Here is a 27,311-nt window from a genome sequence, read left to right on the forward strand (position 1 = left end):
GACTGAGACCGCGAGCTCCACTTGGGAGAGGGACCGTGTCCAACTTGATTTTCTTGCATCCACCCCAGCGCTTAGTTGGGTGCCTGGCACATAGTAAGCGCTTAACAAATATCATCATTATTATTTTTGACACACTGTGGTCTGGCTTTACTATATTCTCCAAGGTCCCCAGTGATCTCCTTGCCAGTGTTAACTGTCTTTACTCTATCCTAATCTTCCTTCACCTCTCAACTGCCTTTGACAAGCTGGTCTTGTCTTATGCCGTCGAGTTGTCTACGACCCCTAGCGACACCGTGGACACAGCTCTTCCAGGACGCCCCACCTCCATCTGCAGCCGTTCCGGTAGTGTGTCCGTAAAATTTTCTTAGTTAAAAATATAGCGTGTCCATAAAATTTTCTTAGTTAAAAATACGAGAGTGTTTTACCATTCCCTCCTTCCGCGCAGTAAGCTTGAGTCTCCGCCCTCGACTCTCTCCCGTGCTGCTGTTGCCCAGCCCAGGTGAGTTTTGACTTTTGCCTTCCACTCGCTAGCCACTGCCCAAGCTAGGAATGGAATGGACAGGCCTCTGCCTGACCCTCCCTCCTGTAGTCAAGACTGCTAGATTACTGGGAACTCTCCAGGTTGATCCTGAGAGACATACCTTTTTAATATTGGCTTCTTTCATAGTTTTTCCTCCCAACTCTCTGACTGCTCTGTACTACTACTGTTGGTATTTGTTAAGCGCTTACTATGTGCCGAGCACTGTTCTAAGCGCTGGGGTAGACACAGGGGAATCAGGTTGTCCCACTTGGGGCTCACAGTCTTAATCCCCATTTTACAGATGAGGTAACTGAGGCACCGAGAAGTTAAGTGACTTGTCCAAAGTCACACAGCTGACAAGTGGCCGAGCCGGGATTCGAACCCATGACCTCTGACTCCAAAGCCCGTGCTCTTTCCACTGAGCCACACTGTTTCTCTGCTCTGTCTTTTTGGTGGTTCCTCTTCCACATCTCTGCTCTTAATCAGCACATTATTCTGGATCCCCTACCCCTCTCACTTTATACTTACTCCCTCGGGGTCCTCATCTGCTCCCGTGGATGATTCCCCAGTCTCTTGCTTAGCCCCGATCTCTCTTCCAGTCTGCAATCTTGCTTTAATTTTTCCCAAGCAACTTCTCCCTGTGGATGTCCGATAGCCACCTCCAGCTCAATATATTTAAAACCAAACTCCTCCAACCTCTTCTTAAGTCTTCACCTAATTTTCCCAACAACATTGGCAATGTCATCGTCGCCCTGTTTCCAAAGACCGTGACCTTTGCATTATCTTTGCTTCCTCGCTTTTTTTTTCAGCTCACATATCCATTCTGTTGCTAAATCATTCCATTCATTCAGTAGTATTTACTGAGTGCTTACTATGTGTAGAGCACTGTACTAAGCACTTGGAATCCTCCAACGTTTTCTAGATCTGCCCTTTCCTGTCTATCCAAATGGCTATTACCCTGGTCCAGGTGCTTCATTTAGAACGGTTTGACTATCTAATCAGCCTCTTCACTGGCCCCTCTGCTTCTAGCCTCTCCCCTGTTCAGTTTTCACTCTGCTCAGATAATCTTTCTAAAACCTTGCTCTCTACACGTCTCTTCACTGTTCAGGAGTCTCAAATAGTTACCCTTCGATCCTCCCATCAGAAACTCCTGATCACTGGCTTTCCATCAGGACTCTCACCTATAAATTCTACTCCCCCTCCCCAGCTCGCGTTCTCCTTTACTCTCAAGCTTACCTTCTCACTGTGCCTCATTCTTGATTCTCATGGCTCAGTGGAAAGAGCATGGGCTTGGGAGTCCGAGGTCATGGGTTCGAATCCCAGATCTGCCACTTGGCAGCTGTGTGACTGTGGGCAAGTCACTTAACTTCTCTGTGCCTCAGTTATCTCATCTATAAAATGGGGATTAAGACCGTGAGCCTCTCATGGGACAACCTGATGACCCTGTATTTATCCCAGCGCTTAGAACAGTGCTCTGCACATAGTAAGCGCTTAACAAATACCAACATCATTATTCTCTTGCCTCTGACCCCTGGCTTTCACCCTTCATCCTGCCTGGAACTCCCTCCCTCTCTGAAATCTGCCAGACCTCATCCCTCCCCAACTTCAGAATCCTCTGAAATCCTACCCATCCAGGAAATTTCCTATTTTCTTCTCCCTAGAATGTATCCTTCCTACTAGTATCTCAGCATTTTTGCATTCACTGCCTCTCACGGCAATTTTGTACGTATCGCCGCACCTTCTTGGGGCATTTCTCCCTCCTATTTCAAATGATTTTTTGTCTGTTTCCCCAGATAGAGTGTAAGCTTTTTGAGGGTAGGGTTTATGTCATCTATTGTACTTTCCCAAGCACCTGGTAGTGATGTATTTTATTCCTATCCTTAGCACCCATGGACATACGTATGAACAGTTATTCAGCTCTTCTATTTATGCCTCTTCCTGTTGTGTCCATGTTTTTCCTTCTGTCCCCACTATTTGCAAATAGTTTATCTTCCCCTACTGGACTGTAAACTCCTTGAGGGCAGGGAACCTGTGTCTTGTTTATGTTGAAGTTCCATGAGCACCTAGTGGTGGGTGTTCAATAAATACCGTGTGTGTGTGCACGCATGAGCACATACACAGACTTGGAGGTCAGGAATCATGAGTGTAGGCTTTCAAACTTCCACGTTAGACTCTGCTAGTGCTAAGGTGTATAAATTGTGGCTCTCCAGAGTCGGAGACGAGGCTTTAACTGTCGCTCGGGACGTCAAGCTAAGAACTGGTGTGCGAGGGAGAGTAGCCCTCTGGGCTCTGCAGCAGGAGGTCTTGGCCACCCCCATGCAGCACCGGAAAGCCCTTTCCCAACGCCGTCCCCCCACCCCGTGCCTGAGCATCACAGCCGAAACCTGCTGGCCGCGGGACGGGGACGGATGGACGGCGGACCGGGTCCTGCTCCGGGCTAGGGAGAAGAGGATCTGGCCATCTCCAGAGGCGTGTCTGCAGCCCCCCTTGGGGAGGAAGGAGGAAGGGGCTCCTCTCCTCCGCTGGAGGAGCTGGGTGGCTTGGGAGGGGTCCTGCCACAACTGGCGGTGCCTGGCTGCCGGGGAAGGGAGGGGTAGCACCATGGGCCACCCCTGGCAGCGGTTAGTTCCTTCCCCTCCCTCACTGACATCACTAGCTGTTGCCATGAAGCAATTACATGTTGCAGTGATGTCATCCCGTGCCACGCTCAGCATAATGGAATGAAGTCACGAATCCCATGGGGGCCCTCCTTAAGCAGAGTTGCCCCGGCTCCCTGATGGGTAGAACAGATTCATTCCACTCACGTCCTCCCAGTATGTGTTGGGAGTAGGAGAGTTGAAGTGCTTAAAACCATCAGCTTCATGGTGAAGGAAGCCATATTTCACGCGTGTTTACGTTGTAAGATTGGCTCTTGGTGCACCAAACTAATGAAATGTCTCCTCCTTTTTGGCTCTTCTGTAGAACAACATTGCCATCACTGCTCTAGTGTTCACCTGCCTCCCTTGGGGTGGCTGAAGCCCTAGTTCTGATCTTCATTTTCTCCAGAAAAAATGGATCTTCTAAATCCTTCCACTTAATTATCGGGGTCAGTGAGCCCCGTAGTTCCTAAATCCAGATGAGAGTTCTTCAGCCCACATGGCTTTAATGCTGTCATTCATGGAGCCACCCAGGAATTAGTCGGCCATGTAAAAATTGAGATCAAGCTAAGGTTTTTCCATTTCAAAAACCTTTAAAATTGAGACAGTTCATTGTAGGGATGTGATACCTTATTTATAGGGAAATAATTTAACAAAGTGTCATGGGTGAGAGTGTGGCCATTAATTTATATGACTGACTTAACGGTTGTTTGACTCTTCACCAGTAAAGGGTCCCAGTGATTTGAGGTGCTATAGTAACAAGTTCATCTTACAGTCTTTTAGGTTTGAGTAACTTTTGGTTTAATAAACCTGAAAATTGAAACTTTCTGTGTCATATTCTTAAATCTTTTTTTAAAAAAAATGCATATAACTGGGGTCGGTAATTCTCCTGCTCTATATCTTTCTCTTCAGATTTTTCAGAGGTGTCGAAAGGCTCCTTTGAGGAAATGATAAATTACAGATATTCTATTCTGTAATTGTTAAACGCCTATGTAAGTTAGGTCTTCACTACCCAATTTTTTAACTGCAGGACTAACGGACTGAACGAGTATTTGACGTCGAACGTTACCTTTGTGTTTGGTGTTTGTGGATATGCTGTACCTGTAAAATATAGCTTTAAAGAGGCTGAATTTTTGGTGGTGCTAATAAGTGCTTCTTTTTTCCTGATCAGGAATAACCAAATATTGAGAAAAAACTGGAAGCACAATGGGAGACGACAGCGAGTGGTTGAAATTATCGGTTGATCAGAAATGTGAACACAAGGTGAGACCTTTTCGCTGTGTGCTGCGGCTTGTTCCTCGCCCTGTCAGTTTTGGGTGGCTCCAGACGACGTGTCTATCTAGGCAGTTCATGAAAGAAACTGCTGTTTAAGGAAGACTATTGTCGTAATAGGCCAGTGCTGTGCTTCCCATCACCATTTCCAACATCCTTTTTTGAAAATTTGGTTTCTAAAAGGTTATTTTTAAAAGCTCAGAGAAATATTGCGTGGCGTAATAAAGGGCAATCATTTCCCTTTGCAAAAATGTTTGTGTCCTTACATGATTCAGTTACCTTGCCAGTTAAGACAAAGAGTTTGACCATTAGTATACGTAGCTAATTAACTTCTGTTTGATGTAGGTATCTAGAATCCGAATTCCTCTTCGGATCACTTTAAGTACACCTGACACCCATCTCCGGCGATTCTTTTTTTAAATCCTTGTACTCTGTTGAACTCAGTAACGAGTCCCAACTTAAGGACTACAGCAAGTGAATTTCTGATTAAAAATTAAAACATGTAGTAGCGTGAAGCTGGTGGGCAACGGACAAGCATCATTTTACTGCCTACATCAAAGGTGGCCTCAGCAGGGTGATTTCCCACTCTTGGAGCTGTCACAGTTTGAATCCTATAATGGAAAGAGGCAAAGAGGCCATTTTAAAGCAACTCCCATTTCTTCAGACCTAATGCAGGCCTTAAATTGAGGGCTTCGTGAGTTTTTCGTGGTGCCATTAAAGTGAACAGACATGGGCCTGGAGGATGTTAGCAGATTTATCTCATATCGTCTCTTAGTACAACCTCAGGGTGGACTGATTGAATTCCTGCTGTTTCTAGTTCTGGTGTCCTATGGACAGATCAAGCCACCCAGCGGGGAATGGTCACAAACAGTTCATCGCAAACTGAAACAAGACGTGTCTTTCAAAATATGCTGCTAAGTGTGCTTTCTGTTCTAGTTATGGAAAGCCAGATTAAGTGGATACGAAGAAGCCCTGAAGATCTTCCAGAAAATCAGAGATGAAAAGAGCCCAGAGTGGTCCAAATACTTAGGATTGATTAAAAAATTTGTGACCGACTCCAACGCGGTGGTTCAGTTGAAGGGATTAGAAGCCGCCCTTGCCTACGTTGAGAATGCTCACGTAGCAGGAAAGTAAGTAATCTGCCTGTGATATAAAGTGAGGGTCTCTTTCCAAGGCCGGATCAGTTGATATATGTCTGTCTAATCAGTGATCCTTGGTCACCTCCTGCGTGCAGAGCACTGTACTCTTAAACGCTTGGCAGAGAGCAATACTAGAGAGTTTACTACATGTAAATGGTAGCTGGATAGCTCTCGAGTTATGACATTTTTAGAATTCATTGGGGTCTCACACTAACAACTCCAAGTACTGGTGTGACCAGAGCTGGGTTTGGAAGTGCAAAAGGGACAGGGGGCCCAGGGAGTTGAGACTGGTGGGGAGGGGCGTGCTCTTTCACAGCAGGGAATCCAGGAGATGTGCGTCGATCCACTCCAACTAGCCAAGATTAGAGCCCAGAGGTCGGGGTCGGGGGTGAGGACCGAATTTGAGCAACGGGGAAGAAGTCTGTGGTCGGAAAGTGGTAAATTGGCATTGGTGAGATTAGAGATGAAGGTGGTGTTTAAGATGAATCGATCAAGCTGGTGAGTGACTGAGGAGAGTATGTGTAGAGAGAGAGAGGTCAGCAGAATCGAGTGGAAGGAAATAGGCAGATGGGAGGGCGGAGTCAGTGAGATTGTCAGCGTAGACTCTGTAAACCCCGAGAACCAAGAGTCAGTTTTAATACAATGCTACCCCTCCCTTCAAGAAATATTTGCACTAAGGATACTTAACGTGACATGTGTTTTCTAACTTGAAATGTGATTCTTCCGATAGTTTTCTGTCTCTTTTGATGGTTATTGTATTCAGAGTTTCATTTAACAGAAAGCGTACATAGTAGTGACGGTAAAAATGAATGGAGACTGAGCTATATTTTTGGCTCAACTTCCAAACTACAGACAAGTGCTTTCAGTTTGTGAGTGTGTTTTGCTCAGTCTTTTCAGGAGCCTAAAATACTGTCCTCTCTTTCAGGACTACAGGAGAAGTTGTTTCGGGCGTTGTAAATAAAGTATTCAACCAACCTAAAGCCAGAGCTAAGGAGCTAGGCATAGACATCTGTTTAATGTACATAGAAATCGAGAAAGGGGAAACGGTGCAAGAAGAACTCTTGAAAGGCCTGGACAATAAGAACCCCAAAATCATAGTAGCCTGTATAGAGACATTGAGGAAAGCCCTAAGGTAAGACCTTTTTTCATTATTCAGTCTCCAAGGTAATATGGTAAGCCAGCATCGCAGAGTTCAACTGAAACGGGAAACCTTCTGATGCGCCGTTCCATAACCTTCTGTCTTTATGTAACTTCTCCCAGTTTGGGGCTCTCAAACTTAAAAGAGCTTATCCGTGGCTGTCCATTTGTCAGACTTCCTGGGCTTACGATCTCTCGATATAAAATGAAGAGGGTTGTTCTAATTAGTCATCTTCCTGGATTTGAATTGGTGGCTTTCTGAAAAGCTTCTCTGTTTAAACGAAGCACTTGAGCAGTTTTTCTCAGCACTGTCTTCCTCTCATATTTCACGTGTTCTAATATAGTGACTGGTGGTCCTTAATGACATTTGGTTGGCCAAAGCAGATGTCTTTGGGGTGTGGGCCCTTGCGCTAAAGTGGTTTAGTGTCCTCCTAAAGCAGATATCTTTCAGGAGGTACATACCAATTGCGAAACAGAAAATGATTCCCACTAGTGCATAATAAGCTATTCTAAACCTCAGGACTTACTGCTAACTGGCAGTGAATTCTTTTATGAATGGTATCTCTTTTGAGAATAAAAGACCGCCCTGTAGAACTCCAAATTAGACAAACCCGCTAGTGTGTTCGGGTTTAGCACTCCCTCTAAATCTGAAGGCCAATATCCAACAGAAGCTCTATGGGACGCTTCGGAAGAAAGCAACCCTAAATGAATTACGTAATACCATACAGGAAGTCTTTCTGACTTCTTATGACTTAGCTTGTGCCTTAAATATTGGTAATTAGACTTGAGGGAACTATATGGAAATATCTGATTTCTCAAACTCACCAACATTTTTGTTTGCCAAATGAGAATTTTTCATTTTTATAGCACCTTTCACTCAGATTGCAAAACTCCTGTGCAAAAGCTAACTTTCATTAGATTCTAGTGAGATTTCCCTATTTCATAACACTTTAGAACATGGGATATTGAAAATATAAAATCTCCCCAGAGAAGATTTAAAGATGTTCCCCTTCTACAGATTTGAAGAAGTGACAGGTCACAGGACCAATAGCAAATCAAGACTTTTGATCTCTGGTCTTGATTTTGCTCCTGATCTGAATAAAGTTTAGAATGATTTATCCATCTTTTGCAGGAATGAAATCCACTGGGGTTATAGGGTGTGATATTTGGAACTCTGGAGGTTCCTGTTTACTCTTGAATACACGAATCATATTTGCATATCCCTGTCGTAGTTTTATTTGCGTGGATTTTAGACTGTAAGCTCATTGCGGGCGGGGGACGCGTCTTTCAACTCTGCTCAGTGGGAAGACCCCGGGCTTGGGAGTCAGCGGTCACGGTTTAAATCCCGGCTCTGCCACTTGTCAGCTGTGTGACTGTGGGCAAGTCACTTCACTTCTCTGTGCCTCAGTTCCCTCATCTTGTAAAAATGGGGATTAACTGTGAGCCTCACGTGGGACAACCTGATTACCCTGTATCTACCCCAGCGCTTAGAACAGTGCTTTGCACATAGTAAGCGCTTAACAAATACCAACATTATTACTCTCTCAAGTGCTTAGTGCAGTGCTGTGCACACAGTAAGCGCTCAGTAAATACCATCGATTGATTGGAGGTATCCAAGGAGTGAGGCCCAAACCAAAATCAGAATAGTGTTGGTTTTTTTATGGTGTCAGTTAAGTGTCTTCCTATGTGCCAGTCACTGTTCTGAGTGCTGGGGTAGATACAAGATAATCAGGTTGGATCCAGTCCATGTCCCACATGGGGCTCACGATCTTAATCCCCACTTTTGACAGACGAGGGAACCGAGGCACAGAGAAGTTAAGTGATGCCCAGGGTCCCACAAAACAAGTTGCAGAGCCGGGACTAGAACCCAGGTCCTTCTGACCCCAGGCCCCTACTCTGTCCACTAGGCCATGCTGCTTCCCCACTCCCTACTAATAGTAGAAGGTCCATAAAGTACAGCTGGGAAAGGCTCTCAGACTTCCCCTACCTGGACAGCAAGATAAAATGCCTTTCACGCTGAGATAGGATGAGCGAGGCTGTCCTATTTCCACCCTCATTTCAGATCCATTCACCAACCTATATCTGCAGTCCCAACTGATCAGCAAAATTATTTCCAAGAGGCAAATTCAATAGACTACTTAGAATGATAAGAGCCCGGAGGAACCGCCTTTTCCTTTTGAGCGATGGGGGTGGGCAGAGCAGGTGAGGAGTTTTGCAAGCACTGCCCCAAACCGACCAAAGAAGAATTTGGAATCATAAAATAATAGACCTAGAAGGCCTTCAAGAAGTCATTATATCGTGACCCTAGCCAAGTAAGTGACTGAGTCAGGGCAATTGCTTGTCCATATTCTTTAAATGTCTCCAGAGTTGAAGACTACAAAACCAACCACAATCATCTACTCTATTGTTTATCACCCTGATAACTAAGATATTAAGTCATTGCATAGTCTTCAGTAAGCGCTCAATAAAATACCGGTGACTGATTACCAGGCTTCCCTTAACTTAAAAAATAACGAACAAGCAATCTTTCATCCCTTTGGGCGGTTTTTTATTAATGCTCTCTCAGGAAGGAAATTCCACAACCTTCCTTTGTTAATCAGTTTCATTATTTTTATTAGTCATTACCACCATCTGGAAGTTCTTCTTTGCCACCTAAGTCCTTTCTGCCCGAATCCAACCTTCTTACGATCGTGTCCGCCAGAGCAGGAGCTAAAAATGATCTGTTGATGTAAGAGACTTAATATAATATGGTGGCTTATTTTTTTTTTCTAATTAGAGTGTACCCGAGGGGGTGCATGTCAGTTCAGGGAGATTGCCCAAAGTGGATTTGAACAGGCAAGAGTGGAATACAAATCTAATGCGTACTCGTTGGTCCAGGTGGCTTCTTCATCCTAGAGGTGCTTTTAATTGGCTTAAATATCTAAACCATCTGTTAACTTAGCTCCTTATAAATGGCTCGAGTGACCCATTCTTTCAGTCAGTGGTATCGAGCGCTTACTGTGTGCGGAGTACTGTACCGAGCGCTTAGGAGAGTACAGCAGAGTCAGCAGACACGTTCCCTGCCCACAACGAGCTTAGTACAGAGTGGTAATTATTCTTGTTGGGAAGGTTGGGAGTTTAACCTACTATTGATAAATTCGCCGGTATGCTCTTTAACTTCTAGCGAATTTGGTTCAAAGATAATTTTACTGAAGCCAATCATCAAAGTATTGCCAAAACTCTTTGAATCTCGGGAGAAGGCGGTTCGAGATGAAGCCAAACTCATTGCCGTGGAGATTTACCGTTGGATCCGGGATGCTCTGAGGCCCCCGTTACAGAATATCAACTCTGTCCAGGTGAGGCCTAGGGCGAGTTTGGTTTTGGGGTGTTTTTGTTTTGTTTTTCCTTGTTCCATCAGCCTTCCGCTATGCACAAGAATAGTACATAACAGTGCTGTCCTTTTTTTAGTCTGTGCTCATTTAAAGCAAGGGTGAGCGGTTATTTTAGCTTCTGGGCAACTGAGCACTGGCGGATGGTGGAGAATTAAAGGGCTTCAGCTGGAGAGGGGTAGGCATTTCTTAGCCCACTGCAGCTCCTTCCTGGCTTACAACCTTCCCAGGATGTGGTCTGTAGTCCCCAAAGGCTACAGAACCGAGGTTGGTGGTATGCCAGAAGGTGGTTCCCTGCTTCCGTGACAGGGATGAGCCACTGGGGGCTTCTCAAAGTTGGCTGGATGTGACCACGGGTAGTATTTTGCCCACCTCTGTTTTAAACTGTATGTTATGGGTCCTGGCATTCCTCTGAGGTGATTCACAGAATAACAGATTTTAGCCTGAAGTTACATTTTCTTGGTACCGCTGAATGCATTAATGTGTCGGGATGAATACGAATGACTAAAAGTAATCTCAACTTCCATATTTGTTAGAATAGGATCAGGCTTCCCGTAACCCAGGATCTGGTTGTGAGTCGGTCAAATTCATTCATTCATTCAACAGTATTTATTGAGCGCTTACTATGTGCAGAGCACTGTATTAAGTGCTTGGAATGTACAATTCGGCAACAGATAGAGACAATCCCTGCCCATTGATGGGCTTATAGTCTAATCGGGGGAGACAGACGGACAAAAACAATAGCAGTAAATAGAATCAAGGGGATGTACATCTCATTAACAAATAGGGTAATAAAAATATATACAAATGAGTGGACAAGCACAGTGCTGAGGGGAGGGGAGGGGAAGGAAAGAGGGAGGAGCAGAGGGAAAAGGAGGCTCAGCTGAGGGGAGGAGGGGGGGGGCAGAGAGGAAGCAGAGGGAAAAGGGGAAGCTCACTCTGGGAAGGCCTCTTGGAGGAGGTGAGCTGATGTTGACAACGAAGCTTCCTGTACGTGACCAGGGTATTTTGGAGGGTAGACCTATTTTCTCAAGTTACTTGGTGAGAACTACTTAGAATTTTCTAGAGCTCTCTGTAGCAATTCTCGGCCTTTTCCCTTCCTAAAAACTCAGTTGTTTGGTGGATGACTCAGTTCTCTCTAACTGGACTCTATTCTTTCTTTTTTTTCTAGTGGTATTTGTTAAACACTTACTATGCACCAGTCACTCTACTAAGTGCTGGGATAGATACGAGATAATTAGGATGGACACAGTCCCTGTCCCACATAAGGCTCACAGTCTCAATCTCCATTTTACAGATGAGGTAACTGAAGCCCAGAGCCGTTAAGCGAATTGCCCACGGTCGCACAGCAGACAAGAGGTGGAGCCAGGATTAGAACCCAGGACCTTTGATTCCAAGGCCCATCCTTTTCCCACTAGGCCACACTGCTTCTCTTTCCTATTAGTATACTGGACTGTAACCCTCACATGACTGGAGGAAAACCCTGCATGAAGGAAAATCACACTGCGGTATTCACCTATTCTGATCCCATGATTATTCACACAAGCAACTTCTTCAAGCCTAAAGAAGCTCATGGCGTCAGAAGGACGTGCCCAATTCTCTAATTATGTTCTAGCCAAAGTGCACATTGAAAACCATGTGTGTGGCAAGACTTGTGGGTATAATAAGCTCTTTGGCGGCAGAGGTTGTGTCCAACTATATTGTGCTCCCCAAATGCTTAGTATAATGCTCTGCACACAGTAAATATTCAATAAATAACATCGATTGCAGTTCTGGGATTTCCTGCACGGTGGTTTTGAATGATTCTAGTCATAAATGGAGATATAACTTTAGCAAATAGTGGTTCCTCCTTTATCCCGAAAGTCTTTCAGATAAAGAGACGAGGAGTAAGAATTCAGATTCCCTCGTGCAAGATCATCTTGAGGGGCCATGAAGAAAATTCTTCAACACAGGCATTTTGTGTCTTGGTTTTTCTGTAATATAACTCTGCTCCCGTACAGGAGTGCTAACGATACGTTGAATGTTGGAAATTGAAGTATGGATTAAAAATTCCTCCTCTTCTTGCAGCTGAAAGAATTGGAAGAAGAATGGGTCAAGCTGCCAACGGGGGCTCCCCGGCCCACTCGGTTCCTTCGCTCGCAGCAAGAACTCGAGGCCAAGTTAGAACAGCAGCAGATTGCTGGAGGAGACGCCGAAGGAGGTAAACTGGCTTGTTGTTTGGTGTCTGAGGTGGCTAGACAAAGCTCATTCCGGTCACAGCTATCATTTAGGGTGTTATGGGGTGGGAAGAGAGCAGATTTCTAAGGCAGAGATGAGAAGCTTCTGTGATTGGGTGGTAGAATGGAAAGAATGGAATATTTTTTATCCCTCCCATCTCTACTCTCTGCCCTCTTTCCCCTCTTGTTTTTTTTTTATCCTGTGGAAAAATTTGGACTTTGTGGAGTGCTCTCTCTCAGAATGATATATGGTTTTCAAATATTGTAACTCTTTACACCCTCAGTTATTTTTAATGTCGGTTTTAGGTGAGGTAATGTTGAGTTAGAGATCAGAATTTGACAAAGAAAACTTAATGCTCTTTTCCAGAGTTGTTTACAGGATTGATAATTTGTCAGATTGACAGGATAAGGTGACACATTGCTTTCAGCACTATGTTGGGTTTTTTGTTTTCCTTTATTTTTTTTGGAGGGTAACCTGAGTGTGTTTTTGTATGGTTGTTCTTTTTGGAATGAGATTCCTAAGTGTTTAGAAGGGACTTAAGTCCAGAGAAATAAAACTTCCTTTTGTTGATGCTCCTAGTTACTTGGAGAAATTTAGGTTCCTTGGGGATCAATTCAATTTGAAACTCTGTAATTCAATTCAAAAAAAGTGGCAATAACTGACTCAGATTTGATCATGTCTATATGTTCATTTTCTGCAGGTGGGGATGAGGGTGATGAGGCTCCACAGATAGATGCCTATGAATTGTTAGAAGCAGTGGAAATTCTCTCCAAACTTCCCAAGGACTTTTATGACAAAATTGTAAGTGACCATTGGATAATTGTTTTGTTGGGTTTTTTTTTAAGACGTAGAAATTATCTGAGCTGGAAAGCGGTAATCTTAATGAGGTATAGTCCATCCCTTGAACATATAAGATGGCAGACAACCTGGGGCATGGACATCTAAAATCCGAACAACTTTTGGTTATTATTTGACTTCTGTTTTGATCCTTTACTGCAGAAGAGTGAACTTGTTCTGCAAGTGTAGAATGGGGTCTTCGGAGCAGTAATGCTCGGAAGCCCTTCTGCTAGAGATTGAGAGAAAGTGTAGCCTGCTGATCTGCTTTACTATGTAGCAACTCCCTTCCCTGTGATATTTATTCAGTGTGGTTCATTCACTCAGCCAGTCATTCTCTCAGAACATTTAATTGACGAAAGAAGGCTTGATTGTGTTTGCTGAATTGCAGTTTTGCTCTGCTCTTCCCTCCGCTCCGGGGGCCAAAACTGTATTTTTTTTTTCTTTGAAATCCACAGGATGAAGCAGCGTAGCCTAGTGGATAGGGCATGGGCCTGGGAGTCTGAGGACCTGGGTTCTAATCCCAGCTCCGCCACTTGCCTGCTGTGTGACCTTGGGCAAGTCACTTAACTTCTCTGCCTCAGTTTCCTCATCTGTAAAACGGGGATTGCCTTATTCCCTCCTCCTTAGACTGTGAGTCCCATTTGGGACAGCAGCCGTGTCCAGTCTGATCATCTCCTCTCTACCCCAGCACTTAGTGCTTGACCCGTAGGAAGTGCTAAAGAAATATTACTATGATTGTTGCTAGAATGGAGCTTAGCTTTCAGGCAGTTGGTTTGTTATTGAAATCATCATCATTATGGAGAAGCGTAGCTTTCAAACTCTTGCAATACTATCTGTGCTACAAGCGACTGATATATGTGTTCTGCAGGAGGCCAAAAAGTGGCAGGAGAGGAAGGAAGCCCTGGAGGCTGTGGAGGTCTTGGTGAAAAATCCCAAACTAGAAGCAGGAGACTACGCGGACTTGGTGAAGGCACTAAAGAAGGTAAGCTCAACGGCAGGACCCTGTTATACTGTATTTGCCCTGGGGCTCGCTACCCTGCTCTGCGCACGGTAAGCACTCAATAAATACCACTGATGGATGGATTGGTTTGGTACCGGTTCTGCTTCTGTTAAAGGGATAATGGGCCTTAAAAGTCCTGGCACCAGTGCCGTGGAATAACTTGAGACAAAAAGTTCTAATACTTTAGTTCCCCCAGACAGCTAGGTTATTTTGAGTGTGGTCATTTGCGGCTGTCTGTCATCGAATTGTTTTTAAACTCCTCCACCCCACTGTGTGGTAGGCAACTTTCAACTTAGCAAAATGCAAAAATAAAAAATAAAATGCTTCCAGGCTTTTAGAAATTTTCAGTCGAGCAAACGTGTCAGTGTGCAAATCCCCAGTATAGCATTTGAAAAAATAGGCTGAACTTAAGGCCACAAAATTTTAAACTGGAATAGTTTTGGCTTGGAATCTCAAGCAGACATTATAACTGGAGCAGAAAAATGTGGCTGAGAGATTCTAAAGCTGTTAAATATTCAGCAGATTGAGCCATTTTAGAAGACTGGTATGGTTTGAGCGCTGTCTTGATCATGGTTGCTTATTGTGTGTAATGGCTCTTCTGGAATCTGAAAATGAAGATTTGAATGTTGCCGAGTGCAGTTGTAAGCTCTTGCCCGTAGAAGCTGAGCACAAACTCTGAAGATGTGCTTTTGAAACCAGAGTTCTCTTTATTAGTTTCTGGGGTGGAACTTACACAGAATGCATTTTTTATTCCACTTTTTTTCTTTCTCCATCTTAATTTAAGTTGGAATTCTCATTACCTTATGACCAACTTGGGTGCACCAGAATTTTTTTTTTTAATCACAACTGAAATGCTAAATGTCAGTTGATAAAGATGCATGAATTTGCGTGAATGGATCATTTTTTGAATGTAAAAATGTCACAGTCAACTCCCAAGTTTGACATAAAAACCCAAGAAACATCCCTTCTGTACAGAAGGCAGGGTGAAGACAAATCCAAATTCAGTTTCTCAGGGTACCGTGTGTGTGTTCATTCATTCGTTCAGTAGTATTTATTGAGCACTTACTATGTGCAGAGCACTGTACTAAGCGCTTGGAATGTGCAGTTGGGCAACAGATACAGTCCCTGCCCATTGACGGGCTTACAGTCTAATCGGGGGAGACAGACAAAAATAATAGCAATAAATAGAATCAAGGGGATGTACATCTCATTAACAAAATAAATAGGGTAATAAAAATATATACAAATGAGTGGACGAGCACAGTACTGAAGGGAGGGGAAGGGAGAGGGGGAGGAGCAGAGGGAGAGGGGAAAAGGGGACTTAGCTGAGAGGAGGTGGGGGGGGAGCAGAGAGGGAGCAGAGGGAAAAGGGGAGCTCAATCTGGGAAGGCCTCTTGGAGGAGGTGAGCTTCGTTTGCTCGCACGCACACTTTATGTACCCAAGAGAAAAGACCACCCATTGAGCAACCTTGCTGGCCAGATGGGAGAGTAGGGCAAGTGGGCTAAACAGGGCAGGCCTGTATGGATTGTCACCATTGACATTGTGGTGGCATTTGTGAAGCGCTTCCTATGTGCCAGGCCCTATACTACGTGCTGAGGTAGATGGAAGGTAATCAGGTTGAGCACACAAGGCCTACAGTCTTAATCCCCATTTTACAGATGATGTGGTAGTCAGTAACGTATAATAATAATAGTATTAAGCGCTTACTATGTGCCAGACACTTTTTAAGCACTGGGGTGGATACAAGCAAATTGGGTTGGACGGTCCCTGTCCCACATGGAGCTCACAGTCTCAATCCCCAATTTACAGATGAAGTAACTGAGGCCCAGAGAAGTGAAGTGACTTGCCCAGGATAACACAGCAGATGAGTGGCGAAGCCGGGATTAGAACCCATGACCTTCTGACTCTCAGGCCTATACTCTATCCATTACGCCATGCTGCTGCTTTAAGCACTTTCAACGTGCAAAGCACAGCTAATTGCCGTGATGAATGTATAAGCAGACCAGTTCCTGGGCTCACAGTATGAAGGTGGAGTGAGATAGCTGACCCACGGGGTCAACGGATGAAGCTAATCAACACAGGGTAAAATATAAAGTGGAATAACTAGACCGTTTCAATAACAGGAAATATAATCATACTTCTCTGGCCCATCCTTGTTTTGTTCCGTTTTGCTTTGCTGTCTGTCTCCCCCGTTTAGACTTTGAGCCCGTTACTGGGCAGGGATGGTCTCTATCTGTTGCCGAATTGTACAGTCCAATCGCTTAGTACAGTGCTCTGCACATAATAAGCGCTCAATAAACACGATTGAATGAATCCGTCAGCTTGTTAATGCTCTATGCTAACCATTCTGTACTAAACTGCCATCCCTTTCCCACCGTTCTAACTGCTCTAAAGGAGATTCTGCCCACTTTCCCCTCCTCCTGTGAATGGAGTCTTTTCCTGGGATGGGTTGAGGAAGACAGTCTCCTCATTCCTTCGGTGGCCTGTCACTTCGGCCATCCAACACTTGGATGAGCTGGCCTTGAGAAAATAGTAGCTGATTAAGCACCCACCTGATCGTTGGCCCTCCCCCGGCTCAAAGGAGATTGATGGCCCAAGCGGCGTGGCTCAGTGGGAAAGAGCCCGGGCTTGGGAGTCAGAGGTCATGGGTTCGAATCCCGGTTCTGCCACTTGTCAGCTGTGTGACTGTGGGCAGGTCACTTCACTTCTCTGTGCCTCAGTTACCTCATCTGTAAAATGGGGATTAAGACTGTGCGCCTCACGTGGGTCAACCTGATTACCCTGTATCTACCCCAGCGCTTAGAACAGTGTTCTGCACATAGTAAGTGCTTAACAAATACCAACATTATTATTAAAAATATGAATTCTTTCAGAGACTTTCTTTTTTTTTTTTTTTAGTTATTCACTATATACTAAATGCCAGTTGTGTTCAGAACAGTAGTCTAACAGTGTAACTAAAGCTATACCAAATTCAGGGACTCTAAGTATTTAATAGGACTTTGAATTCATCTGCTAATGAGGGTGTGTATATGGATAATGAGTTGGTTTATAACCTGAGTCCGAAGGGAGAGGGTTTTCCACCGGCTTGTATTGCCCATTTGAACTTGATTGAATCAATTCAGATTCAGGTTCTTTTGTCAGGAATAAGATCGAGCCCACAGGTTCCAAACCATTAATGTGACCCCCAGGCGGGTCACAGTTCCAAGGGAGCTACTTTCATGCAGAGTCCCCGACCTAGCAGTCCTAGGTGGATTCTGCAACCTCTTGGTGCAATTCCAGGCTGTTAATAAGTGCGGGTACAGCTGGCTTCTAGAGACAGCAGCCCTCAGGGCTGGAAGGGGCTGCATTTTTAATCAATATCAGCCAATCAGTGGTATGTATTGAGCGCTTAATGTGCAGAGCACTCTACTGGGGGAGGTGTGTAGTCTAACCTCCTTCACTGACACACTCAATGTCCTTCACTCTTTACCGTTGGGCCAGTTCAAAGAAGAGGGAGTGGCTTTGGGACAAAATCATTAACTGTCCCACCTTAAAGGGTAACGATAATAGCATCTCTAAAATTTAGCTTGTTGTTCCATAAGGGAAAATGTTCGAATTATTAATCGAGGGACTTTTCGTATTCCTCTATGATTTGGTAACCTGGTTTCTGATTTCCCTATGGGTCTGACCTGAGCAGTCTTTTGTTTCTTTCCTTACAGGTTGTTGGGAAAGACACCAATGTCATGTTGGTGGCTTTGGCAGCCAAATGCCTCACTGGACTAGCAGTTGGTCTCAGGAAGAAATTCGGTCAGTTTGCAGGTCATGTAAGTACCTGTTGTTCTAGAAACACTCTATCTTCATTATTCAAATATAAGCTACAGCAGAATAAGAAACTTGTTCTTTGGCTTACAGACTAGTGGAGATTTTTCTATTTCGAGCAGGACAAAATTCCCTGCAGTAATAAATTCCAGAGGAACAGCTTTCTATCCTGCACTTCAGCAGTTATTAGGTTGTCAGGCATTGAGCATTTCCAAAGATGTTTGTTGATTTGTTACATGTAAATCAGATCGGGAAATATAGAAAGGAACACTGTCAATATGTTTTGTTGATTTATTTTCCTTATTGAAAGTAGTTGCGATATTCTCATTATAAAGCATTTCTTCTGTCACCCAGCTGTGGTTTAATGTCTATTCACAGTATAGTTTCCTCAAAGAAAATGTCTTGTCTTGGCCATTAAGTATTGAGTCTAATAAGTAGGATAACTCATGAATCTCAGGAGTCCTGTCCCATCGGAATGGTTTTTTACTTAATTCGTGGGATGAGGCATGACAAAACTTTAGGTCCTGTCTGAACTAGGTTTAACTCAGCAGTGTGTTGTTTGATGAAACTACTTTACCAAGCAATAGCTAAAGTCTTAAGAGCAGCTTCTTGGTTAGTTTTAGTTCAGGGCCCTTGTTCTATTTTCAGTCCTCATCATCTGCATCAATTGTGCATACGTTATGCAGAGTGAGAGTAACATTTAGCAGCACATGCTTGAAATATTAAAGCCTTACTACATTAAAAAATATCAGGAAAGAAACATCCGAGTGAATTTTTTATGGTATTTGTTAAGCACCTACTATGTGCCCGGCACTGTAACTGAGTGCTGGGGTAGTTACAAGCCAATCAGGTTGGACACAGTCTGGGTCCCCCATAACAATAATAATAATGTTGGTATTTGTTAAGCGCTTATTATGTGCAGAGCACTGTTCTAAGTGCTGGGGGAGATACAGGGTAATCAGGTTGTCCCAAATGAAGCTCACAGTCTTCATCCCCATTTTCCAGATGAGGGAACTGGGGCACAGAGAAGTGAAGTGACTTGCCCATAGTCACCCAGCTGACAAGTGGCAGAGCTGGGATTCAAACCTGTGACCCCTGACTCCCAAGCCCGAGCTCGTTCCACTGAGCCACGCTGCTTCGCAATCTTAATCTCCATTTTACCGACGACGTAACTGAGGCCCAGAGAAGTTAAATGACTTGCCCAGGGTCGCACAGCGGACACCTGGTAGAGCCAGGATTAGAACCCAGATCATCTGACTCCCAGCCCAGGCTCTTTCCATCAGGCCATGCTTATTTCTCAATAAAAGTTAGCACACTCTGCCCCCGTTCAAAAAACTTAGATCAGGCTGAAAGTTTCTCTGACCTCTCTCAGACTTGCACGCTTCTAGTTGGCCTTCTAGCTGTAACGTATCTCCTTGGCACAGAGAAGGGGAAAGAGGAAGCTTCTAACTGTAATTGTCTAATCTTAGTACTTGAATATCCAAATATGCCCATGATCTCACTTGGCCCATTTTCAGCACTTTCCTCAAATAGTGTGAATCGACAAAACTTTAAATACTATTTTTTTCCAGCGCTTAGAACAGTGGTTGGCACATAGTAAGCGCTTACAAATCCCGTCATTATTCTTATTTCCATTCCTTTCTCTTTGTAGTATGACAAGAGACTCTTGGACTGGTCCTTAATTTTTGTGATGTAAAGCAGGAAAGAAATCGTAATGAATTGACTGAACTAAACTGCGGCCCTCTTTCAGGTCGTGCCAACGATTCTGGAGAAGTTTAAAGAGAAAAAAGCTCAAGTGGTGCAGGCTCTCCAAGAGGCCATTGACGCGATCTTTCTTACTGTAAGCCGACGGCATGGGAAACATCATCTTATTCTCAGACGTCTCTGATGGTTGTTTCCCCCAACTTAACTGATTCTTACCCAACTTTCTTTTTAAGACCACACTTCAAAACATCAGTGAAGATATCTTGGCTGTAATGGATAACAAAAACCCGACGATCAAGCAGCAGACCTCCCTTTTCATCGCAAGAAGTTTTCGGCATTGCACGTCTTCCACGCTGCCCAAGAGCCTGTTAAAGCCCTTTTGTGCTGCTCTGCTCAAGGTACAAATAGCTGGCGGGACCGAGGAACTCTTTTACATCTGTGCGGAAGGCTTCTCTAAGGGAAAAGGAGACAGTGACACCTGGAACGTTTTAGAACAAAAATTTTCTGTTTTGAGAGGAAAACTCTGTGTGTCTGCCTGAAGCCAGAATTTTTTTTTTTCCAGAATAGCATTTCTTAAACTCTGTTGCCAACTCACTTTTAAAAAATGTTACTCTACTTCCTGAGGCCATTCTGCTGTATGCGCAGCTTGGGGAGAAAAGAGGGAGAACGGTGCTCCATCTCTCTGCTTTAAACCCTTCTTTGGTCCTTCATCCTTCATTTAATCCCCTTCTGCTATGATTTCTGCAGACTCTTAGATTTCGGCCACGGTACCTGAGGAAAGTCCCTACTGAAAGGTGCTGTTTTAGGGCGGACTGGTGCCTGAGACATTGTGAGAGACCTTGGCAGCCCACTTTCATTTTCAGGCTGCCTCTCCTGGTCCTTCATCTCAGCACAGTGATAATTTCTGATTCCCCCCTCCCTCGAAGCTCCCTACAGCGCCTAGTCCCAAGAGGACTCGTCAGTCGGTGGTACTTACTGAGCACTTGCTGTGTGCAGAGAACTGTACCGAGTGCTTGGGTGAGTACGGCACAACAGAGTCGGTAGACATGAACTCTGACCACGAGGAGCTTACAGTGTAGTGGGCCAGCGTAGCTCAGTTGGGGATTATTCTGTTCAAAGTACCCCAAATCCTCTGGCTCTACTTGGGATCCACCGTTCCGTTGTCGATCTTGCAACTTTTCTAGGAGAAGGGAAATCCGGGGTGGATTTGTGGTGCCTTCTGCCCCTGAGGATAAAACCTTTTTCTAAATCTGTTCAGTGGGTGTCTCTACAGGGTAGGATAAATGAAATCACCAAACTTTTGACTCCTAAATTCTATCAGGAACGGGCGGGGACTGGGGAAGTGGAGGGCCTTTTCTAGTGTAACAGTAGACCCACCCTCCACCCAAAAGACACATTTAGGAGCTGCTGCAATTTGTCTTGGATGTGAATATGGAGGCTACAAATAGCCTTTTTTTGACCTCTCACTACCCACCACTAAAATTGCTATAAGGTCAGGGACTGTCCTTGGGGACAGAGAACATGACTACCAACCCTCTCAAGTGCTTAGTCCACTGATCTACGCACAGTAAGTACTCAATAGCCCTTTGTTGGGCAGCGATGGTCTCTATCTGTTGCCAAATTGTCCATTCCAAGCGCTTAGTACAGTGCTCTGCACATAGTAAGCACTCAGTAAATACTATTGAATGAATAGGATTTTCAGAGTTTTCTGTAAAAATCACTTCTCCTCTTATCCTTTTGGGCTCTAGCATATCAACGATTCAGCCCCTGAAGTTAGAGATGCTGCTTTCGAAGCCCTGGGCACCGCTCTGAAAGTGGTTGGGGAGAAAGCAGTAAACCCCTTCCTAGTTGATGTGGACAAACTCAAGCTTGACAGAGTAAGTAGGTGGGTTGTAATGACCCTTGAGCTATTTCTTAACACATCCCCTCCTCCCCCTCAATTGGCGTATAATGAAATCATTTCAGTCTTCGGCCTCGCTGGTGAAATAATAAATTGTGCCTCCAGTTGAAAAAACTTAATGATGCAACTCCCATCGTGATACATACGAGCTGTGTAACGGGTTTCTCCAGGGACTCGATAAGTTAATAAGATGTTGTTTTAAAATCAGTGGTAGTTGTTCTTTAGACACTAAATTGGGGCACCCTGCTGCCAAGTACGACCCTTCCGCTTCTCTTAAAAATAGAGAAACTTTTTTCTGAATCCTCATACAGTAGCGTCTCAGGAATTTTTCCAAGTCCTAGAATCTGGCAGTTAGGCTCTGCAGCTGCATCAGTAGTAATCACTGAGGTCCTTCTTAAGTGCCTACTTTGTGGCAAGAGTTTTAACTAAGCCTGGGGATCGATACAAGAAAATCAGGTTGGACACAGTCCCTGCCCCACAGTCTAAAGCGGGAGGGAAAACAGGCATGTTATTCTCCCTCACAGACCCGGTGTGATCCAAGTTTCCGGACGGCCCCGGGGAGGACGGCAGGGATTCCGTGTGGTCACGTTTGGCCATCCAGATAGATGGGGGGCCGAGGTGGGGAGCAGGGGACCTCCATCCCACTGTCCAAGTCGCTCCCGGCTAACCAGGCACGATGGCTGCGACGCCAGGGTTCCCTATCGTCTGGCATGGCGGCCTGGTCCGATAGGAGGTCGAGGGGCGTGCTGCCGCAGCTTGAATTTTAAAGAAACTCAGTCTCAACTCCGTTCCCCAGATCAAAGAATGTTCAGAAAAGGTGGAATTGGCCCATGGTAAGAAAGGCGGAATGTCTGCTGAAAAGAAAGAATCCAAACCCATGACTGGAAAGGCCATTACTTCAGGAGCTGCAGGAGACAAGGAGTCAAAGGAGATGTCGGCACCCAAAGCAGGACCCTTGAAGAAAGCGCCCACTACCAAGGTGAATAAATAGAACTGGTCGAATCTCAGTTGATCGGTAACACTCATTGAATGCCTCCCTTTTTTGTTTTGTCTTCTCTTTTCCTGACACAACGTTTTCAGGCTGCATCCCTTCTTTTCCATTCAACTTCTGGCATGCTGGTCCAGGAACTTGGCATCATGTCCCTGGTTGACCACCGTGTCAGATTCCTCACTAATCTCCCTGCTTCCAGTTTCTCCCCCTCCAGTCCATACTTCACTCTGCTGCCCAAATCTCTCTTTTTTTGTTCTGAGAACCATTATGCTACATAAGCCTCCCCATGCCTCAAAAACTTCAAATGACTACTCATTTCTCCCCACATCGGCTGTGAGGACCTCAATCATCTCCCTTCCTCCTTCCTGCTTATTCACTTCTCCCACTCCCTTTCAGCTTGTTCGCCTTTGTGCCTCTCACGCTAACCTACTCACTGTGCTTCACTCTCGTCTCTCTCACCTCCAACCCCATACTAGCACCCTCCCTCCTGTCTGGAATCTCTCCTCCCTTCATATCTACCAAACCACTGCTCTTCTCATCTGTAAAGCGCTCAGGAAATCCCATCTCGAGCAAGCCTTCCCCTGATAATTTCTCTTTTATCCCCACATCCACCACCTCAGGATTTCTGCCCTCACTATGCATTTGCATTCTAACAGCCCATTGCACTTCCAAAAAATTGCAATCACTCTTCTACTTCCACTCTTCACCCCACCCCCAACCCCTTCCAGTTGGTAGGCTCTTTTAGGGCAGGGGCTGGGTTTACTAACTCTTGCATTCCCCTAAGTGCTTAGGATGGTGCTCTGTGCACAGGCACCCAATAGATATTATCGAGAGAGTACAGTAGAAACAGACTACATATTCCCTGCCCTCAGGCAGTTGACAGTCCAATGGGGAGACAGATATGTTTTGCAAAGAGTAGAGGAAGAACAAGAATTAAAAGTAGGCACTGATGTGAATATCAGGGTGAAACATGAATAAGTATATTCGCAAGTAGTGAGTATAGGCATAAAATCTGTAAGTCCTAAAGGATGGCAGTTTGCCAGACATGACTTGGGGTTGTTAGGCAGTGATCAGAGAAGGTTTCCTGGAGGAGGTGAGGGTTTATGAAGACTATGGTCCAGTGAGTTTGGGGAGGAGGAGTTACAGGCCGGAAAAAATATCCTGTACTCCCAAGGTTTCACCTGCAGCACTTTCTCTTTTCTTCCTCTCCTGCCACTTGTGTGCACGCATATACTACACATTCCCTACCACACGCATATACTCTCACTCATACATACATACATACGCACTTGTGTAAGCAGGCACATATATGTGCAGGTGCGAAACCCCAGGCATTTTAGCCTACTGGTGACGTTCACCTGCACAGATTGTTTTGGCTGTGTCTCAAAATCCCCTTTCATCTGGCCTGCTTTGTTTCAGGTTGGGCTCCTGAGAATTCCCATCAACATAGCAACCATAATGTGCCGCTTTTTTGGTTAATTTATCTTCAAAAGAGAAGGCAGGTGTAGCTCTCAAGGCTTCACAGGTCTTCATCTAAATCAAGGCCTGAAGGCACCCCTGGCTAATTGCCTCTATCCTTTTTAGGTTGGAGGACCACCTAAGAAGGGGAAGCCAACCGCCCCCGGAGGCGTTGGAAGTGCTGGAACAAAGAGCAAGAAAGCCATGGATACTAAAGAGATCGTGGAACCTGAACTTTCGGTAAGTACTGCATGTTTCCCTACCACTCATAAAAACTGCCAGCTCTAAACCAGGCTGAGCTAGGTGGCTTTCTTCAAGCAGGTAGGCAGGCCACAATTCCTGGTCAGTCAGGAATATCCCTTGGGGAAACTCTCTTATGCGGTGATCGAGCATTTGTCAGGTATCAGGAGCAGGTGTTGGGTAATTTATTTGCTCTCTGTTGAACACCTCTGCATTCATGCAGGCCAGTGCCTCAACAACTCAACCCTTTCTGTGTTTTGCCTCGTACAGATAGAGGTTTGTGAGGAGAAAGCTTCTGCTGTTCTACCATCTTCATGCATACAGCTGCTAGACAGCAGTAATTGGAAGGAGAGGCTTGCCTCTATGGAAGAATTCCAGAAGGTAAGCTGCAAGTACTGGGCTTGGAAGAAATATTTTTGTGTGTGTGTGGCAAATGTAAAACTTCTCAATCAATAGTATTTGAGAACTTTTGTGCACAACACGGTACTGTGAGTTTGGGAGAGATCAGTGCAACAGAGTAGTTAGAGGATGCCTGCCCATAAGGAACTTACATTTCAGAGGGGAGACGGATATAAAAGTGAATTACGGAAAGGGTGAAATGGCAGAGTTTAAGGATGTACAGAAGTGCTGTGGGGATACGGTGAATATCAAGTGCTTGATTCTATTTATTGCTATTGTTTTTGTCTGTCTCCCCCGATTAGACTGTAAGCCCGTCAGAGGGCAGGGACTGCCTCTATCTGTTACCGATTTGTACATTCCAAGCGCTTAGTACAGTGCTCTGCACATAGTAAGCGCTCAATAAATACTATTGAATGAATGAAAGTGCTCAAGAGGTACAGATTCATTCATTCAATAGTATTTATTGAGCGCTTACTATGTGCAGAGCACTGTACTGAGCGCTTGGCACTGTACAAGTGCTTAAGCAATGCCGAAGGGAGAGGGGAAGAGGGTGGTGGTGAGGGCTCAAGGGAAGGCCTCTTTAAGGAGTTGTGGTTTTGGTACGGTTTTGAAGGGGGAAGGAGTTCCAAGACGGGGGAGGACACGGGCAAGGGGTCGGCAGCGAGCTGGACGAGATCAAAGTACAGTGAGTTGGGTGGCATTGGAGGAACGAAGCGTGCGGGCTCGGTTATAATGGGAAATCAGCACGGTAAAGTAGGAGGGGTAGAGTTGACTAAGTGCTTTGAAGCCGGTGGTAAGCAGCTTCTGTTTGATGTGGCAGTGGATAGGGGATCGAGAACGTGAGCGAGGAGTCAGTGACAGGCTAGGTGAGATCAAGATACAGTGTGGCCAAGGATGGTCTTTGTTGCTGAATTGTACTTTCCAAGCGCTCACTGCAGTGCTCTGCACACAGTAAGTGTTCAATAAATATGATTGAACGAAGAGAAGGTTTGGTGTTAGAGAAGTGGAGTTTAAGGGCTGGGTTGTAGGAGAGGAGCCAGATAAGTTAGGGAGAGGTGATGGAGCGCTGTAAAACCGATGGGAGAAAGGGGAAAGGCAAAATGAAGGTAGCTTGGGGAAGAATGAAGAGTGAGAGCTATAGAGACTAAAGAACCTGGGTTCTAATTCCACCTCTCCCGATTGCATGCTGTGTGACCGCAGGCAAGTAATTTTATTGTCTGTGTCTCAGTGTCCTCAACTGTAAAATGGGGATTAAATATCTGTTCTCCCTCTTATGTAGACTGTGAGCCCCAGGCTGGACAGGGTCAATGTCCGACCTAATTCATTCATTCAGTAGTAGTATTTATTGAGCGCTTACTATGTGCAGATAATTAACTTGTACCTACCTCAGTGCATAGAACAGTGTTTGACTCATAAGAGGTGCTTAACAACCACCATAAAAAAAAAAAGCTGGTAAGAGAGGAAGAGCTGATGGAGTTGCTTTACTGTCAGTAGTCAGGGTTTTTTGCTTCTAGCAAAGAGGAATGGGTAATCATTGGAAGTTCAAGAGGTGGAGAGATGTGAACAGAGATATTCTTGGACAGCAGCGAAGTCTTCTAGCATAGGGCTGTATAGGTTTTAGAGAATCAATAATTAGAGACTTTTGCAGAAGTCCAGACATCAGGCCAAATTGGTCCATCTCTAACTTATCCTCAGCGCTTCAACTGTGCCTTCTCCTCCTCCCAACAACATTACTAAGTCCTTTATTTCCCCATCCGCTCTCCCATCTGCGTCGACTATGCACTTGGCTTTATATCCTTTAATCACTTTGATACCCCAGCCCCACGATACTTAGGTAAATATTCTTATCCTCTATTAGTTCCCCTTATTCCTATTCTATCTCAATGTCTGTCTCCTCCTCCGGACAGAAAAACTGTAAGCTCCTTGTGGGCGTAAGACCCCAGTATACTAAGACACTGCACACAATAAGCACTCAGTAAATACCACTGCTTGATTAATTTATTGATTTCTTCCCATGGGCCAGAGGAAGGGCATAAGCCAGAAATCTCTTCTCCTTTAAATCTGCCCGACCACAGCCCTGCAACACCACGTGGTCCAGGAGAGATTCCCTGATTAAGCTCCATCTTTCCAGGTTGCATCTGTTCAGCAGATACACATTTTTCTTAACTTATTATTGTTTATCCTTCCATATTCCAGCTTATCCACAGCTGAAGCGTTTTTTTCCCCCTCCTCCAACTATGTGTTAATGACTCATATCTGACAGTCCCCCCTGATAAATTGTAAGCTCGTTGAGAGCAGGGACCGTAGTTCTTATTCAGTTGAATTTTCTCCCAGGCACTTAATACAGCGGTTGGCTTGATTTGTCATAAAATGGACGATCGAGGTTCTAAGAACTGAATTTGTTTTCCTTGGAGATAATTCGTAGTTTCTGGTTTCTCCCACAAGGCTGTTGAACTGATGGATCGAAGTGAAATGCCATGCCAGGCTTTAGTGCGGATGCTGGCCAAGAAACCTGGATGGAAAGAAACCAACTTTCAGGTAAAATTCCTTTGCTCCTTTTTAGGTGGCATTCACTTTTGGCTTCACTCCTGATTGAACTACGGAGAATTAGATCGTTATAATTTCTGCTGGGGTCCTTCTTCCTTCACTGGATGGTCTCGGTAACCTTTTCCTAAGAGAGAGATGCTGAAATAT

General features: G+C 44.8%; 1 protein-coding gene across 6 annotated transcripts in view; it reads left to right on the forward strand.

The window, feature by feature from the left end:
• Positions 1-27,311, forward strand: part of CKAP5 (cytoskeleton associated protein 5) — a 76,598-nt gene that overhangs the window by 19,457 nt on the left and 29,830 nt on the right. For all 6 annotated transcript variants that reach the window (XM_029059479.2, XM_039911419.1, XM_029059480.2 and 3 more), the window contains 15 exons: positions 4,328-4,419; positions 5,365-5,558; positions 6,493-6,699; positions 9,868-10,039; positions 12,140-12,272; positions 12,990-13,090; positions 13,995-14,108; positions 17,826-17,930; positions 19,676-19,765; positions 19,863-20,027; positions 21,378-21,506; positions 22,326-22,508; positions 24,105-24,218; positions 24,489-24,599; positions 27,063-27,155. In XM_029059479.2, the coding sequence (XP_028915312.1) occupies positions 4,363-4,419; positions 5,365-5,558; positions 6,493-6,699; positions 9,868-10,039; positions 12,140-12,272; positions 12,990-13,090; positions 13,995-14,108; positions 17,826-17,930; positions 19,676-19,765; positions 19,863-20,027; positions 21,378-21,506; positions 22,326-22,508; positions 24,105-24,218; positions 24,489-24,599; positions 27,063-27,155 (1,968 nt within the window). In that variant the 5' untranslated portion in view covers positions 4,328-4,362. The remainder of the gene's footprint in view (positions 1-4,327; positions 4,420-5,364; positions 5,559-6,492; positions 6,700-9,867; positions 10,040-12,139; positions 12,273-12,989; positions 13,091-13,994; positions 14,109-17,825; positions 17,931-19,675; positions 19,766-19,862; positions 20,028-21,377; positions 21,507-22,325; positions 22,509-24,104; positions 24,219-24,488; positions 24,600-27,062; positions 27,156-27,311) is intronic.

This window comes from Ornithorhynchus anatinus, chromosome 3, assembly GCF_004115215.2.
Source record: "Ornithorhynchus anatinus isolate Pmale09 chromosome 3, mOrnAna1.pri.v4, whole genome shotgun sequence".
NCBI lineage: Eukaryota > Metazoa > Chordata > Mammalia > Monotremata > Ornithorhynchidae > Ornithorhynchus > Ornithorhynchus anatinus.